The sequence below is a fragment of the Cryptomeria japonica genome, chromosome 10 (assembly GCF_030272615.1).
Source record: "Cryptomeria japonica chromosome 10, Sugi_1.0, whole genome shotgun sequence".
Classification (NCBI taxonomy): Eukaryota; Viridiplantae; Streptophyta; class Pinopsida; order Cupressales; family Cupressaceae; genus Cryptomeria; species Cryptomeria japonica.
Window position 1 is genome coordinate 735451209 of NC_081414.1, and position 19357 is coordinate 735470565.

The 19357-nt window shown below is 36.7% G+C and overlaps 1 protein-coding gene across 2 annotated transcripts in view; it reads right to left on the reverse strand.

The window, feature by feature from the left end:
- Positions 1-18210, reverse strand: part of LOC131032241 (uncharacterized) — a 65105-nt gene extending 46895 nt beyond the window's left edge. The window contains exons 1-4 of one of the 2 annotated variants that reach the window (XM_057963192.1): positions 17899-18210; positions 3037-3321; positions 642-701; positions 239-481 (exon numbers count right to left, since the gene is read on the reverse strand). In XM_057963192.1, coding sequence (XP_057819175.1) covers positions 239-481; positions 642-701; positions 3037-3321; positions 17899-18114 — 804 coding nt within the window. In that variant the 5' untranslated portion in view covers positions 18115-18210. The remainder of the gene's footprint in view (positions 1-238; positions 482-641; positions 702-3036; positions 3322-17898) is intronic. The other variant, XM_057963193.2, reaches the window with a different exon arrangement.
- Between the last annotated feature and the right edge of the window lie 1147 nt (positions 18211-19357).

The window sequence follows — 19357 nt, forward strand, 5'->3', positions numbered from 1 at the left end:
GTTTCCACACCTAGATCCTGGACAAATGCCATCCCCCCAACATCCCCAAATCAAGATCCTTGGTCCCTTCATTCACCCATTGTAAGACTCCATGGAACATAGCTTCAAACATGCACTCAAAGACAATTAGATTACCAATATTCTTTTCTATTCCTAGCAATAGCTAATCATGCAAGGCCTCTCCTTTATATGGAAACTCTTAAATATCAAAGACAAGAAATTCTTACATCATGCATACCTCAGTGAGAAACATCTGAGTTGTCAAGATATGAGGTGCATCATCATCTCCATCCTTTACTTTGAGATAGCCTTTATCTCCTGGAAGATTTGATAATATATAACCTCTAGGAAGATGAGTTGGATGATGAGGTACATCAATTTCTATGTCATGATCTAAAAGACCATAAATCTTCACCATCTTAATAATCTCAGAATAGATTAGTGCCAGCATAATAACCGATCCTGTATGACGGGTCAAAACCTGTCAAATTGTAACACACTTCAGAATCAAGAAAATTAATTTATACCCATGTAGATGGACAAGAAAATGTTGGCATCCATTTTCTTTAAATATTCACAAGAAACTGCATCACAAAAAAGCTAATGGACGTGGACCCTACAAAATTACAAGTTGAACTTACCATGTTAAGGTATAAACCCCTTACATCTCCTGCATTTGAGACTGGTGTTCTTTTATAACCCTGATCATAACACAAGAAACTATCTTAAGCTTCAAGAAAACAACTTGAAATCCTTTCAAATTTACTATACAATCATTCTTTGGTGTATCTTGCCCATATAATGGTCACAACTTGACAAGTTTTTTTCACAATGTTAAAACAAACTCGGGCAAAGCCTCCAGCTCCATGGGAACTTTCACTGTTTACATTAAATTAAAAAACACAGATAAAGAACAAGATTATTTGCTGCTTCATATTGTGTTCTGTCAATGTTTCTCATGATAATAAGCTAGCCCAAATGTTTCAAAACAATTAAAATTTTACATATTTTTCATAATTTTGATTTTCTCTCAAATATATATGCAATTAGAGCTATTCAAGGCCCAAACTACATAGAGGGGCAATCAAGACTAGTCGTGCTAAAAGTAATTCATGACACGTTAAACTAGAAGGAATCTTTTGTCTTTCTTACAAAAGCATAGGATTTTTTTCCCCAAGAATCAAGTTCGATATATGCTGAAAGCCTAAAACTAAGATCATTTATAATACTGTAGCTAGATAAACTTTATACCACATATTGTATTAACTTTGAAATACCTGGTTTTCTTTTTGCTTTGAACTAGAATTTCTCAAGCAAACTTGTTGAAAGAAATCGAGCATTTTTTAGGGTTGCAAGGAGTGCTATTTTTAGTACCCAATATGGCAGTTAGTTGAGCTGGCATTTATCCAAATTATGAATCTTATGCTCATGCAAATGATAAGCTATTAAGGAAAGCAGTACAGCATCAAGAGGCCAACAAGATGATCTGATCCAGGGATGTCATAAAGGTTATAGCAACTGATGCTTTCACCATGCATGTTATTTTGTGTTTTAGTTTTTCCCTAGCTATTGATGAAATAATTGGACTTTATTTGGTTGATTAGAAGATTTTGTAATATCCCCTTCTAAGGCTGACAATTTCCCAATAATCAATGCCCATTACTTAAGCCTTAAATTAATTTATTAAACTAGATAACCATATTTATTCATAGTACGATGATAGCGGCTATATTCAAGCCCCAATTCTTACTTCCTTTCTAATCCTCAACCCTGAATAGGGATTTACTTGTCTAGGCCGTGATGACACCACCTCCATAATTGGGCCCAGGTTCCAGGAACATCCATCCAGACCACCCTTGGGGCTCACCTAATTTGGGATGTATTTACTCCGCCTTTCCTTATTGGGGGAGCAATAGAAATGATTAAGTAATTGGGCTGTGAGTACACTAACTTCTAATGTATATGAAATTAAGTAAGACTGTCATACCTATTGCAATCTATATTAATATTACTATTAAAATCTGCATACGAACATTATCAGGCTTCCTATATTAAGCATACATATTAAGCACATCCCCATGCATACCACCAAGAACAAGGATGTTACTGCCTGTAACTTAACAACAGTTCTGACCTGATCTGATATATGGTGATCTCCCTGGATGCTTTTGATTCCTTTCCTTTATATCTCTCAATGTGAGGGAGAGGTCACACCTCTTCATCATGCATGCCCTTTGGCAAGAGACACACCCTTTCACTATTAGAACCCTTTGAAAGAGTGCAACTCTTCATTATTTCAGCCCTTTGAAAGGGACACAACCTTTCACAATCAGATCTGAACTTCTGATTTCCAAATTATCCCCCTGGCCCCCATTCAAATGAGTTCTCTTCTCCCTTTTATACCTCATATTTGGGGGTGTCGCAACTTATCATTTCATGCCTTTTGACCATTCATTAACTTTAATCAAATTTTAATTATATTTTTTTATATTTTTGTATTTAATTTTTATTATTATTATTTATTATTAAATTATATTTCAAAGTGGGGACATTACAGATTTCAATGTTTTTCTGGTAGTTGAGGTTCTGCCCCTGCTAGGATAACCGTAATTGTAGGTTCTATAGGTTTGAGGATCTTACAGATGGTTACTCTAATTTAATCTGTCAAACTAAATTAAAGATAACTTACCTTCCTGTGCCAAATGAGATGGGATTGGATGAATTTTACAGTTTTCAGATTCTAATCTACTTAATTGTCTTAAGCAAGATTGTATACATTACCAGAAGTTAGAACTATTTCTCTGATTGTGCCTAATATCATTCTAAAACTCAGTTTAAAAGTAAATGTGCTTTATCCTCTGTTTATGTCAAACCTAGCAATTTTAAAAGTCAGAGTATTTTGTCATCTGATATGTTTAATCACCAACTCACAGAAATCACAGTAAATATTTATGCAAAGAGAAAGAAATCTATCAAATATCTTATTTCGTTTCTAATCATTTTGAACAACTGAAATAAGAAAATATGCATACATACCTTGTGGATGTACATAAACCTTTCTAAGTTCGTGGGAAAAACATGTGGGGGATCTCCCCTTTGTGGCAAGAAATGCCTGCAGAATTCCATGCTCAAGTCATCTAATCTTGAAATATAAGCTTCCACTGGCAGAGCAACTGAAGAATGTGAAACCAGGGCATCGTCCTCTGCTGCTATTTCCAGTGCCACTCTGCCCAAATCAATACTCACACATTTGCTTATGCTCATCTCTCTCTCTGAATTGCGCATCCCTTTCACCTCTTTGACAAACTTTTTCCTTGCAACCTGTCCTACCAGACATTAAAAAGTTATTAAACAAAGCTAATAATTAAATATTTTAAATTTTTGCAGTACATAAATTGTTAAAAGAGAGGGTTTCCGGATTAAAAATCAGTACAAATTACTTAAAGAATCAACCTTTCACAATCACAAGTTTTGATCCTCGTCAGAATGACTCATATTTTCTACTATATACTAGCTTTTAAAACAAAACTGGAAATTTAAGGAGATGCGTCTTCATTCACCTGTGTTTAATCCTCCTGTATTTCCAAAATGAATGCATGTAGAACTAACAATGCTATAAAACGTAATAACTGCTTTGTACAAACAATGTAAGAGGCCATAGCTAAAGTTCATTATCGGATGAAGAGGCTAAAGCTTAAATTGCTAATCTCTGACTATAGCAATTACTTGCAGCAATTTCTTTCTCTTGGATTCCATGCCATTAAACTTCTCAAAGCTTTCACTAGGTTTGGCTGCTTTATTCAGAAAATTGACAATATTGAATCAACAAGAATAGACTTTTCTTAACCTTTTATTGCCTGGCCAGATTTTTCCATGGAAGGGGGACAAATTTTTTAGATTAAATTTTTTTTTAATCATTGCCCTATATCAATCCTAACTTATCTGCATGCATTGACAGGTGGCTAACAGATGGCTGGCCAACATCCTCCACAAAACCCTGAAAAATGATCAAAAACGCATCCACCTTTTTTCCTTTGTCATCCACAGCTCCAGATTCAGTGACTTAATAAGTTGCAATTAAATGTAAACTTTGTGGGACTTGAACTACTCACGAGGCATTTTCATTGGCTCATTTCTAAAAATCTCACGAGTGTAACTGCAATTGTAAACAACATGACTTAAATCAGCAAACTCTTTGATACCCTTTCCTGAATCAGGGTTTGTGTTTCACTAAATGTCATAAGCACACCCCAGTAACTATCACAAATCTCTTATCCTCAACTACAAAATGTTTGGTTTATTACTGCAATTAAGTTTTCTTCCTCTCTTCATAGCATGCATTCAAATATCTAACAACTACTTGATTTGGGTTTATGTTAGTAAATAGTGTATTTTTTGACTTAGTTCCATTATTTATCAGTCCTATGTTACCCGGGGACGCGTCCCCGGTTTATTTTTCAGGGGTCCCCGTCCCGGGGACAGGGGACTCCTAAGGGACGTCCCCATAATTTCTGCATATAGACAGTGAATTTTGACAATGAATTCTATAAGCAATTTGACTTTTACTCTCAATTTAACACAAATTTGCAATAAGAACTCTGCTAGTTCTTATATGTTAAGGTTCTATAATATATATGTGCATGTTTTATCCATGTTTTCATATGAATATTTTAAATTTCCCTATGTATTTTAATTTTCCCTATTTTTATATAGCCGTCCCCTAGCCGTCCCCAAAATTGGCAAAAAAAATCAGTCCTAGAAACACGTACCACCATCCCCTGCCGTCCCCGTCCCAGAAACTCGGGGTAACATAGTTTATCACCTTTCACATAGGTTGCAATCTATGCATAACAAAAAATAATAATAACTCCATAAGTTTTCAAACAAATCTGTTCTATATTTTTCTGCTTATTTGTGCCCTGTGTTTAAGATCTAAGGTTTTCCTGTGTTTGATGTTGTCAAAAATCAGAGGAGTTCTCTGGATTTGATGATCAGTTGAAGATATCCAATATGGCATAAGTGCCTCATCATGTAGAAGGGTAGAAATACCATATTGAAGTTGTCTCCCTATTCAGCAATTAGAATTTGAGCTGATTTTTGTTTGTTATGATATGGCTTTAAGAAAAACTGGGCATGTTGCAGTAGGGATGAACTTTAGACCTGAAGCAGATTAACTTATTTTTGTTTATCGATACATAAATGTGACCATCATGACCACTCCCTTTTGTATAGGTGATCAAAATGATTACAAAACCTTTATTGCTAGATTTGGAGAAATGGCAAACAAAGCATGAGATACATAGAATATACATACCTGCCCTATTCAAGATTCACTATTACATGTATATATAACGCCTATACATAAAAAGTTCCCAGTTGCTGTCAACTGATATCAAGTTCTTTGTTCTCTTCTCTTTCTCCTCCATTTTCTCTTCTTCCTTGCACTGGGTACCTGCATTGCATAGCAAGAATGAAATGGCATTGATCCCACAACACCCCTCCAAGAACTTTTCCTTGGTTGTCCAGAAAATCTTTGAAATCTGGCAATGAGCCAGCAACAAGGTCAACCCTGGCTGCACACATAACAGACTTGGCTTCCCCAGATGAGGCATGTAGGTCCAGAGAAAACAAGCCACCAACTTGTGCCATCCTGGTTAATCTGTCACAGGCACCAATTGTGTTGGGCAGCTTGGGATCCAGGATATAAATATCCTGTATTTATGCTTGTGCCAGAGCCAGCACCATCCCTTCCTCTCTCAAGATGTCCATGAGGTTAGACAAGAAGATCGAGGTCACAATATTGTTTAGATACTAATGGTGCACTTGACCAACATCAAGAAGCGGAGTATTGCTTCAGCAAACTTTTGAGTGAAGTATTGCACACTATTTCCCTCCCTTATGACATCTGAGCTAAAAGTTACTTTGCAATAATATTTTTTTGAATTCTAAGCTAAAAACATTTGACTGAAGTATTGTACATTTAATTTTCTGACTTAAGTCCTACATCTAAGCCAGTCCAACATTTGCAACTAATTTTTACAATAGATGATTACACTTGTGCAACTAATTTTTCTAACGTTGCAAAGTATTTCTAGTTTATTGCCTTCCTTGAAACAGAGTTTGTGAGCCAATCATGGCTTGTAATGTCCCCTTCTCAGTGATGTTCATTCAGTGATCCGGTGGCCTATTCCAGAGACCCGTAGGCTATTTGGAAAGGAGAATTAGGGTTTCCTACTTTTGTGGAGTTCTGCACGAGCTTTTTAGGGTTTGTCAAGAGGGAATTCTTCAATTCTGTTTATGGTTTCCTTCTCGGTTTTTCATGAACTTCAGGGTGGCATAGCATGCATTTGATTCTACGATGAAGTGTGAACTTACTATTTTAGTAAGTTAGGGTTTGGCTGACTGGCTGGTACAGTTTTACCGAGCTTTTCAAGCTCTTTCTCTGGGTGCGAAGATCATGTTTTTTAGAGCAGTATTTCATGACTTACTATTTTTAGTAAGTGGTAGTTTGAGCATTGCTATTTTTGCCAGTCTTGGCCAGGGCTCTGATCCAGTTCAGTTTAGTGGTTCTCATTGCTCAGTTTCATCCTTGATTTTGATAACAATCAGTATTGGATTTATAAGATATTTAATTAAATATTATTTCCTTATCCTAAGGTTTAATATTTAATTATTTTATTACTGATTAATTTTATTATGGGCGACTTAGGGAAAAAGATGTATATTTGCTGTCAATATTATTATTTCCCAAGTCTAATGGCGTTGAGAATATTATAACACTTCATGTTTGCATTATTTTTTATGTTGCAAGTGTTCACCTAGGAAAAGTTCGAACTTTTTGTCTAGGAAGACTGGGTGAAGTGGACACCATGTCTTGAGGGGACATGAAAATGAAATGAAGTGAGTTTCAAACAGATTTGGGCGCCATTTGCATTGGAATTTCAAAGGGGAAAATCTATAAATACAGGTGCTTGGCCTCTCATTTGGGTATCTTGGAGAAAATACACCGTTATGCTCCCGGTTTGGTGATTGAAATCTAAGCTTCGAAGTGTGCCTTCCTAGCTAAGTAGCAATTTCGTACTTGACAGACAGTACCTAGCTGTTTTCATGTATTCTCAGTATTGTTAGTGAGTGTTTTGGAATGTGGTTTTGCTGGTCTGCTTTAGTTCAAGTTTTCTTGGGTGTGATTGGGTTGCTGCTGTGGCGTACAGGCTGAAACAATCTTCTACTCGTTGCTCCCTGCTGTTGGAATAACTTTTTGTGGGTATCGATGCAATCTCTGAGTATACCTTGGGCAATGAATTCCTCCAAAGGGCAGGTGATATTGTTTTGAAATGAAATTTTCCTTGTTGGTCAAAATTTTCTGCTGGGACGTCTTTCCTTGCTGCCTTGGGATGTGTGCCTTGGTCTCCGGACTTGGAAGATTGCAGGTTTGAGCTTCTAAGTGTTCACCTTTGCCATATATTTCATTTGCTTTTGCTTTGGTGTGATTCTGTGTGGATTTGAGTGAGTTGTGAGATTTTTGGTGTTGTTGGGTGTGGCTGGTTCTGCGTGTTATCAATTTTCAGATTCAGAACAGCAAGTAGTGTTTTATGTAATGTGCTTTTGATAGCTGATTATCATTGTAATCTGCATTGGAACATCATTCATAATCTTCTGATTCTATATTGTAAGGTTAAGTAGTAGTACTACTAACCTTCTCTTGAGAGTTGCCTACCCACTACATAAGTGGAAGAGGCTGGCTTAGCCGCCTTCTTGTTGGTTGTTCAGTTTTTGTAATTATTGTCCTCCCACTGAAATATGCAGTAGAGTGATAGTTTTATGTATTGTCCTCCTGCTGAAATATGCGGTAGAGTGATAGTTTTTGTATAAGTCCTCCCGCTGCATAAGCTGTAGAGTGATTGTGTTGAAATTCCTTGTTGTTTCCTTGGTTGGTTCATCGCCAAGTAGTTTAGTTTCTATCCTGCTGGATAAGTAGAAGGGGTTGGCTTGCCGCCCGTGCATTGTAATTTCAGTTCAGTTTATGGTGCTAACGATCCCCGAACACCGTATGCTCTCACCCTCCCAGATTGGGCTCTCGGTGAACAAAAGGTGGAAGGGTTCCCTTTCAGTTGTTTTGGCTTATTTCTCTAACCTTAACGGGTTATTGTGTTTGCATTGTAATCTTATTGAAAAAAAAAAAAAAAAAATTGTCGGGTTTATTACATGGCTAAACTCAACTTATTCAAAAGAGGTTGATGGAGAAAAGACCACAAAAATAGTATTTGATGATGTTTTTGCAACTAAAGGTATAGAGATTGTCAAGATAGCTCAAACTTAATTTTATTTTCAAATTGAATCCATTATTTGTAAACCTCAAATTGCATTTTGTTTCATTGTAATTTGTAACTTAAATTTCCTTGTACTTTGTAACTTTGTAGGTAACAAATCCTCTGGTGAGGGTTCTATACTTAGTTGATGGGGAGAAAAATTCAATGGGATATATTTATGAGGCCATGAATAGGGCCAAAGAGGCCATTTAAAACTATTACAAGGGGACTCAAATAGATTTGTCCCTATATGGGAGATCATTGACTAAAGGTGGAACAATGAACTCCACCAACCCATTCATGCAACAAGGTACTACCTCAAACCCAAGTTTTTCTTCTCAAATAGCTTCACGGATGTTAATGGGGAGGTTATGGAAGACCTATCCACATGCATTGAGAGTGTAATGTCTCCTTGTATAAATGCCCTAGTTTTTGCCCTAAAATCACAATTGCAAGTAGCTTTCCTACTAGGGTTAGGAACATTAAATTAATCATGAGATTATCTCTAATTTATTTGGGGAAATTCAACCATTGGGAAGCTAGAATAAGGTGACTTGATAGAGTGCCCTAGTGATCCTCTACCCTAGGCTCAAGAGCGGATATGCCGTCCCTCTTGGCCTCATGTGGTCTTTGCCATCCATATGAGGTGGTGTACCTAGTGAGGTGTCCTATGACCGTTCCCCTTCATCATGACATCCTTTTCCACTTCCTATGATTGGATTCCTTTGGAATAGTGATCCACCATGATAGAGGGTTGGGGGTATAGGAGTTGAGAAAATACAACACCACAAGAGCCTGAAGATCTTCTGCAAGCCGAATAACCTGTTACAAGGAGAAGCAATGAAGCAAAATCTGAAGAACATACAAAACACAGAGAATATGCTCAAAAAAAGAGAGCTCAATATTCACAAAAATATGTAATGTGATTCTTACAATGAAAAGAAAGAACTCATCCTTTAATAGGTCAAGAAACCCTAAAAAGGGAAAACCTAGGTTTGCACATAATAATTAATTAAAATAATTAATTATATGCACCTAAAGTTAGCTTAAGTGTAAAAGAGATAAAGGGAACTTAAATAATTAACCAAAGAATGTTTAATTAATCAAGTAAATACCCAAATATTCTAACACCCCCCCTTAAGCTAGACTTAGGGAGAAGCTAAAACCTAGAACAGCTACTGAAAGCAATAAAGATGGGTCCCGGCAACAAGGCCTGATCAGGTACCCAAATACAATGAAATCTCTATGAACTGGAGAAATAGAAAAAACCACATGGGAACAAAACTCTACTCCAAAAAGAGATGGAAAAGAATATCACTGAAACATGAAGACCCTGCAAACTCTGTCGAAGAATAACTGCTGATCTGAAGAACATCCACTGAACTAGAACATGACCAGGTAGAGAAGACTGTAATCTGCATGAGTGCCCTCAAATGACACTACTCGAATCAGGAGGCAAACAAGGCAAAACAACTGAAATCGAAGATACAGATGGCATGAGAAACCAAAGCCTGAAAAGCTGATCAATCGAACCACGGAAGCTTTAGAACCAACAAGATAAAACTCCCCATAATGCGGAAGTGGGAGAGGGATAGGAACACTGAAAAGGACAGCCAAAAACAACTACATGACGAAGAACCAAGAACATCAAAGGTGCTGAGACACATCATCATGAGGTGAATGTCGTGGAAGGAACACTCACTTGACAAAGGAAGATGGCAAACAAAGGCAAACATCAACCCCCTCATAGCACTGGATCAACAGTGCATGTACAACCAGACACAAGATATGCAAGATTCCAAGTAAACAATGCATGATGGCACTTTATCTCAGTGCGTTTGCATAATTACAAGCTACAATGATAAGAAGACTGGAAATAGAAACGAGAATCAAAACAGAGACACCCTACTCAGAAAAGAGATCCCAGGACCTGAAACAACCACGATATCCACCAGAGTGCTGAAAAGCAAAAAACTGAATAAAATATGCATGGAGAAGAATCTGGAAAAAAAACTCATATTTCTGGAAAGTACACAGAACACGCTTTCCGAAAATATAAAGTTTTCGAAAAACGGAGGTCGGATGCTCATTCTACGTCTCCCGGAGTGCAAAAAAGAGACCTCACTTTGACTGCAAAAAAACACAGTCAAACAGCAAAATTGGAAAAAATTTCCAACACCATGAGGTCAGCCTCGGAACCAGCTTTCCGACGCCTATTCATTCGCCAAAATCTGACTCCGTATGCCCAAGATAGGGCCAAAAAACCAAACCCCCCCTGAAAAAGCCAAAAATGGGTCTGGTGGCCAATGGGTGGTCCGGTGGCCAGGGAGCGAAGCTCCGGTGGCACACCGATGGCGGCCGGGTGGCGCACCAGTGGCGGCCGAGTGGCCGACGGGCCGGGCTGAGATCCGGTGGCACACCGGTGGCGGTCGGGTGGCAGGGCGGCGGGCACAAGGCAGCCGGCAGCGCAGGAAGGGAAGCGGCGGTCGGGCGGAGACTGGCCGGCGGTGACAGGCGACGGCGGGCCGAGGCTGAGCGCGGAGCGGGCGGAGCCGGGCAGGGAGCCCTGCGGCGGCAGGCGGAAACACGCTGTGGCCAGGCGGAGACAGGCCGGCGGCGAGAGCTGGCCAGCGGGGCCAGAGCGAGGATAGCTGCGGCCGGCGGAAGTGCCGGAAAGTGCAGCAGCGGGGGCCGGAAAGGCCAGAGACCGACGGCGACAGCGGACCCAGTCTGACAGCTGCAGGGGTCCCACGGTACCCTACGTACCGTGGGAACCCCAAAAATTTTTGTTTTTCCAAAAAATTTTAAATAAAAAACTATTTGCCCCTTTTTTTTTCAAAGATTTTTTTTAAAAGAAAATTTTGGCCTGCATGCCGTAAAAAGGCAAATTTTTTATTTTTTATTTTTGAAATTTTTTTTCAATCTGCGTGCCAGGGTCGTACGGCCTGGATCTGAGAAAAAATTGCTCTCAGAGGCTCAGGAACCAAAATAGGTCAAATTTTATATGACCATAGGGGTTTTCGGGCCTTCTGAGCACGATGGTGAGGTCCGTTTAGGCCCAAAGTGCTCAGAAAAAAAGGTCAAACCCTAGGTACATAAAAAAAATTCCTGAAACCCCAAATCTGCTTCCAAAGCCAAAAATCTCAAAACAAGAACAGGCAGCTGCAGATCCACGCTTTGATACCATATAGGAGTTGAGAAAATACAACACCACAGGAGCCTGAAGATCTTCTGCAAGCCGAATAACCTGTTACAAGGAGAAGCAATGAAACAAAATCTGAAGAACATACAAAACACAGAGAATATGCTCAAAAAGAGAGAGCTCAATATTCACAAAAATATGTAATGTAATTCTTACAATGAAAAGAAAGAACTCAACCTTTAATAGGTCAAGAAACCCTAAAAAGGGAAAACCTAGGTTTGCACATAATAATTAATTAAAATAATTAATTATATGCACCTAAAGTTAGCTTAACTGTAAAAGAGATAAAGGGAACTTAAATAATTAAACAAAGAATGTTTAATTAATCAAGTAAATACCCAAATACTCTAACAGGGGGTGTCTCGGAAATCCCTCCCTTCTAAGCCCAAGGGCAGCACTCCTTGTACCCCCTTGGCCTCATGGGACCCCCAGTTACCACCATGAGGTGGCGTACTTAGAAATGGATCCCAACGTTGTTTCCCCTTCTTGTAAGCCCCTTAAACCCCTATCGTGGCTGATTTCAGCGTTTAAACAAACATATAAAGAATTACCGGGAAACGGGGTACTTTGAGATGCCAATTTTTTAAAATATAATTTAATAACTTCTAGAAAATATCATGAAATAGAACTTTGAAAACAAGAACAGCGGTAAAGTTTAACGTTAAATTTAAAATTGAACAAAATTTGAAATTAAAATTGCTTCTACTGCTGGTACCATAGCCAATCTAAATGGCCTATGCATCAGGAAGTTTCTGGAGATGTTTCACATACTGGAGACACGTCTCCATCTCCGCTTTGCATCTCAGGGGGTACGAGACAGGTCTCCTGGTAACATAGAGAATTACACATTGTTGCCAAATATTCTATAAACCAGACTGTATAATAATATGATATTCTCAGACTGTATATACATTGTTCATAAGTGAACAATTATATCTTCTACTCTGCTCATAAAATCTGATTTCAATAATTTCAGATCTTCTTATAAGTCGTCTGCAATAATTTGCCTTAAATTCTGATCATAAATCCACCTTAGCCCTGTGCTATGGTCTGCTCTAGATCTGCCCTCTTCTTTTATTTTCTCTTCTTATTTTCTGATGTCCTTGATGATCCTCAAGACCTCTCCTTCATACCCTTCAAGTGCCCTTTCACCTAATGGCCACTTTGCTTCAAGTGCAAGCTGACCAAGCATAAAGAGTTATTAATTTATTATTAATTTCTTTCTTCCTGGCCAGGTCGGCTCCTTAGGATAATCCGCCAATAATTTTCATCTTTCTGGACTGGGCCAGCCTTATTTGTATGGTGATCGTCCTTTCACTTGTTTTGTCAAAACCCTAGGTTGGCCCTCTTCATCTATTTTCCATCGCCCAAGCTTTAATCAATATTTCAGGCTGCAATTTAGTTTTAACTAGATTACAATTTATATGTATTTTGCCCTAGTTGCAGGCGGGGAATAACAGTCCGCCCTCCCTAAAATTGCTTGTCCTCAAGCAATGATATTTTTAACCAAGTCCTTTTAATGGGAGGATTCCTAAACTAACCCTTAGATCCTCGAGGCATATATCACTGTCTTTATTTCAATGTGAGTGATCTCGACCAATAATTGCAAGGTTTGTAATTTTAAGACAAGTTTTCTCTCATCAATTGTAATCGTAAGAAGTGTTTTGGTTGGTCCCATGGACATTTCTTCAAGATAAATCAAGGGTGAACTTCCCATATATTGAGGAGAGGATTAAAAGCATGACACACATCTATGACCTTAAATGCAACATTCTTTATTAAATAAATTCATCTCTTTTGTTCACTATTGTTATTCTCATACTCTAGATCAACCAAAAATAGAAATCCCATGATGATAGGAATATGTTTACACTAATCATAGATATTCATGGAGTAGACATGCTGAAAACTTATTAGGTATGAATCAAACATGGAGCATACACATGATTATATGCAAACACAAAGTATACACGTATATGTAGATCCCTTCTCATTGACTATGATGCATAATCAACTTATCTTTACCCTATAGGCTGGCAAGATCATGCTCTGATACCATTTGTAATGTCCCCTTCTATAAATGCCCTAGTGTTTCCCTAAAATAAAAAATCACAACTCCAAGTAGCTTTCCTACTAGGGTTAGGAACATTGACTTAATCATAAAATATCTCTAATTTATTTGGGGAAATTCAACCATAGGAAGATAGAATAAGGTGACCTGATAGGCTGTCCTAGAGATCCTCTACCTTAGGCCCAAGAGCATATATACCATCCCTATTGGCCTCATGTGGCCCTTGCCATCCATATAAGGTGGTGTACCTAGTGAGGTGTCCTATAACCATTCCCCTTCATTATGACATCCTTTTCCACTTCCCATGATTGGATTCCTTAGCATAGTGATCCACCATGATAGAGGGTTGGGGTGCATTTACAATAGGGTGTCACACAAATCCTTCCCTTCTAAGCCCAAGGGCAGCACTCCTTTTACCCCCTTGGCCTCATGGGACCCCCAGTCACCACCACGAGGTGGCATACTTAGAAGAGGACCCCAATGCTGTTTCCCCTCCTTGTAAGCCCTTAAAACCCCTATCACGGCTGATTTCAGCATTTAAACAAACATATAAAGAATTACACATTATTGCCAATATTCCATAAAACAAAAGTCATATAATAATATCATATTTCCCAGACTCCATATACATTGTTCATAAGTGAGCAATTACTTCTTCTGGTCTGCTCATAAAATCTGATTTCACTAATTTCAGATTTGCTTATAAGTCTGCTAACAGATCTGCAATAATTCGCCTTAAATTCTGATCATAAATCCACCTCAGACCTGCCCTAAGGTCTGCTCTAGATCTGCCCTCTTCTTTTATTTTGTTTTCCTATTTTCTGATGTCCTTAATGATCCTCAAGACCTCTCCTTTATACCCCTCAAGTGTCCTTTCACCTAATGGTCGCCTTGCTTCAAGTGCAAGTCGGCCAAGTATAAAGAGTTATTAATTTATTATTAATTTCTTTCTTCCTGGATAGGTCATCCCCTTAGGATAATCCGCCAATAATTTTTATCTTCCTGGGCTGGGTCAGCCTTATTTGTATGGTGATTGCCCTTGCACTTGTTTTGTCAAAACCCTAGGTTGGCACTCTTCATTTATTTTCCATCACCCAGGCTTTAATCACTATTTAAGGCTACAATTTAGTTTTGAGAAGGCTCCAATTTATATGTATTTTGCCCTAGTTTCATGCGGGGCATGACAGAGAGGATGGCAACCAAGGTTGGCATGAGAGACCTCATCATATCTAAGTTGCAAAATTATAAGCAAACTAGGGGGAAGCTATTTTCTTCACCATTAGCTATATGAGGAAAAACCACACAAACACCAAGTAAGGAAAACTGAAGTCTTATATCTTGCAAGTTATAAATTACAATTATTAATAGAATACTGTTTATTTGCAAAATTTTGAATATCTTATTTGCAGGTTTTTTATGGGAAGATTGTGGTGGAAATATCCCAAATCTGCAAACACTTGCCCTCTAAATTTTGTTTCAACCTTGTAGTGCTTCTAGCTATGACAGCAACAGGAGTTTGCTTGATGTCATTCACACAAAGAAGCATAATAAGTTGACTCAACAACACCTCATTGATCTTGTTTTTCGGCTTTGCACAAAAAAGGTGGAGGACCAACCAAAGGGCTTACTGATTTCGATAAGATTGATCCCTAAAGTGATCAGTCAATGAAAGATGATGAGCCCTCTTTGGTTATGGAGGATGACATGGTCGATTTCAAGAGGCAGGCTATGGAGGATGTGGCTACAGCAAAAGAAGGGAAGAATGGATTGAATGACATTGATATAATAGAGGAGTCATTGCCATCTGGCAGCAGGGTGAAGCCACAGGCACATCTTCTAGGACAAGCAAGGAGCCTCAATCAAGTGCAAGGACCATACCCTCTACCCCCCAATTTTTCACTACAAAAGGGAAGAGGAATTGTAAAAACTTGTAATTTTTTACTTGCTTAGTTATGAAATTTATGATGATGATCTTCAAAGACAATTATCATAAATTCATAATAGTTAGCAGTTCGCAAATAACCATTGTGTCCACTATTTGGCTTCACATGATGATGTACCTTTGCAATCCATATGTATTCAAGAATCAAATTTAATAGAAAACACTACCTCATGATTTTTAAAAACTTATTTCATGTATTTTGTAATTGAATTTTACAAAAGAAAAATGTTTTCTTAAGAAATTTAAGAATTTTTTAAGTTGCCAGTCAAAAAAATTGAGCTTGCTGAGTACTCTTTGAATCTGAGTTTGCATACTATGGTACATTATATCCTCTGCTTTGTGAGATCTAAGTCAAAATTTGCCTTGCAATAATAAATGTTAGAGAACTAGACAAACAAACAAAAAATTGAGGGAGTATTGTACATTATATCCCCTACTTTGTGATATCTAAACCAAAAGTTGCCTTGCAATAAGTGATGAGGGTTAAGTCGCAAAACTTACTTACAATAGAGATTTAACATATATATGAATTTCATTGATTCAAATGGTCTCTTATTACATACAAGAAAACTAAAAAATAGACGATTTAATCCTCAAGTTCAACAATATAACACCTTACAGCTTCAATTCTCTCCCTTCTGGACCCTTTTGCCTCTTTTGGAGCTTCAAGATATTATCTTTTTGCCTCCCTCCTTGCTCACAATTTTCCACTCTCCACTATCTTTCCCTTTCCTTGGAATTGCCAGAAATATGCCATCAATGCCCTTAGGCGCCTCCTTGCATGTTTTGGAAATTGTAACTCCCATCAAAAATAGTTCAACTTCCAAGAGTCATAACTTTTGATAAAGACACCCAATTAAGCCCCTTTTTTTAAATTGTAGTGCTCGGAGTGCTTTAAGCCCTTGAAATTTAACTCATTCGATTTTTCCAAATTTCAAGGCATCTTTCCATCAATTAAAGCTTCAAAACTCAATTTGAAAGTTTCTTTAGATTTTTGAAAACTTTATTCTTTAATAACTTCACATCCAAATCTAACTTTGGCTTGAAATTCACTCACAATGTTCATTTTGCATTTTTCGAACTTTGGGTAAAATTTCAAGTCCATACACAAAAATAAAAAATTTCTAAAAATAGAAGCCCTGCTATTTTTAGCCCTTTTAGAAACTTTTGATGTTCCAGATAATTCTTTAGGACTTTTTAGTTTTTATAGGAAATAAGCTTCATGAGTATTTGCAAAATCAAACTAAAAATAAAACTAACCATTTTTTTGGGTGATGAAAGATTGCTCTTAGACCTCTAGAGGCTCCTGCATTAGACACCCAATGTAGTTTGAGAAGTGACCTTGACAGCTCTTTAATCTTTGAGGAAGATCAATACAGTCAATATCTACTTTGGATAACCATGATGAACCTTCAACAAATCTTCCTTTCCATTTGACCAAATATTCTTCATATGTTGCTTGTGCTCCTTCCCACACAACTATCTAAGATCTCTTCAATTTCTTCCCTCTTTGAAATAGGTGCTAGGATATGCCACTACCCTTCTACTTGTCCATCATTTATATTCTAAGTTACCGGGTTCCTGCGTTTAGGGGCGGAATCACAACCAAAGAACCTCGTCCTAAATTTAAACACGGTACCTTAAATGCCCAAACTAAGTCAACTTCCCTCACGCCACACTATCATGCACGATGAAAAAGAATTGAACTTTTTCAGTTAGACAAAAAATCCTTTAGGCACTATTTTGACATCAAGAAATCAGAAGACTCTGAACAATAACAAATCACTCCATTTTAACAGAGCTGTGTAAGCGTTATCAAACGACAGCTAAACCAAATCATCTATAAAAGCTATGATTAGATGGAAATCTCGTTAAGAACTGAAATTATCTTAAGAAGGTTGCTATATGCAGGCACTCTTATAGATGACACTTAAAGGTTTCTGCAAAATGGGTATTTGTTATATTACAATATGTTCTTTGCAAGTGGTTTTATGGAGAGGCTTTACGATATATTGTTACAGAATGAAAGGTCTCATGAGGAAAAGAAAAAATTGTTACAGCTGTTTCTAGTTTTTATTTTAAATCTCCCGTAGGTGCTAATTGGTTCAATTGATTTGGTTAAATATCCCATAGGTGCTAATTGTTTTAATTGAATTCGGCTGGAAATTTTTCCAGCCATGTGAGAGATTTTCTTCCCCCCAAGTCATATATCTAGATGTTTAACATTAACTATTATTAAAAGACAATTCAACTAATGTATTTAACATTAACTGTTGCTAAAACAAAATTAAACAAAATTACAAGATCACCAGCTTTTTAAAATTTCTGAACACAAAATTTCAAACTTATCTATTGTTAAAATTTGAGTAAATACCCTGGCATGTGTGGTATCAATTCCAGCAGATTCCAAACTGTTGTGTAGAAAAGAGTCTGCTTGATGTTCGAGGTGCTGTAGGCTTGTGTCTGAGTAACACATTCTGATTGATCTAAACCCTGAATTTCGCACCTTAATAGGCTTGTACAATCGCTGCACAGCATTATGCGCATCGAATTCCCAAGATGCTGGAGGATGAACGCACGACGCCTGCATTTTTTTCCTCTATTTTTCTCTAAATTTCCTCCCCTTTCCTTCGAAAGTGTAGGGGGTGAATGAGTGGTGGTCCATCGTTGAAACTGGTACTCCCTTAAAGTACGGATATTGGTGGATATTCATTTGTTTAACGTTTAATGCTCTTCTGCTGCGTCACAATCATAGCACCAAAATCAAACCTGAACACACGGGTTTTGTAAAATGTGAAAGTTATGAAAGATAAGTATAATTAAATTTTTTCAAATGTTAAATTATGAAGAGATATCTGTTTATGTAATTTAATTGGTTTTCTATAATTAAAAAAAATAAATAGGATTCATTAATATTTAATATATGAGAATTTAAAATATTAATTAATATTTAACATATAAAAATTTAAAATACAGTTAAAATTGAATGTATTATAGATTTTTAACAAAAGTTTGAAAGAAGTTATATAAATTATTGAAAGAAGTTACATAAATTTTATAATTTACAATAAAAAAGTGAAGTGTTTTATGTTGAGGGTACTTTTACAATAAATAAGTTAGATGTTTCATGTTGTGAAGATGAAAAGTATTTTAAATTTTTTTTCTTATTCATTGTGGACTTTACTTTGATTCTTTAGTGTAGTGTTACAACCGTAAAGCACTAAAATCATGTTGTAACACAAAATTTTGTAAAATGTAAAAATTATGAAAAGATAAAGATTGGTTTACATGTTTTTTAAATGTTAAATTATAAAGAGATATGTTGTCTATGTTATTTAATTGGTTTTATACAATCTAAAACAAAAAGAATTTATTATTGATTAATATTTAATATATGAAAATTTAAAATATAGATTATATTGAATGTGTTTTAGATTTCACAAAAGTTTCAAAGAAGTTTTTTTTTTTTAATTAATAAGTTAGGTGTTTGATGTTGTTGTAAAGGTGAAAAGTGTATTTCTTAACTACATTTTTCTTATTCATTATGGGTTTATGTCATTCTTTATTTCTAGTGTAAGAATCTACGGTTTGTATTTTATAATTTTACATGAGAGTTGGTATTTAGTGTATATTTTATATGAATCTAATTTAGTTGTTATTTAGTGTATATTTTATATGGATCTAAGTTTTCATTATTCATTTATATATATTTAACCCTCAAAACAAGTATTCATTAATCCAAGTTCAAGACCACAAATGTTGCTTTGAACATAAATTAAAACTACACATGTAAGAACTTTAACATCCTAATTTATATTTCATTATAGCCTCAA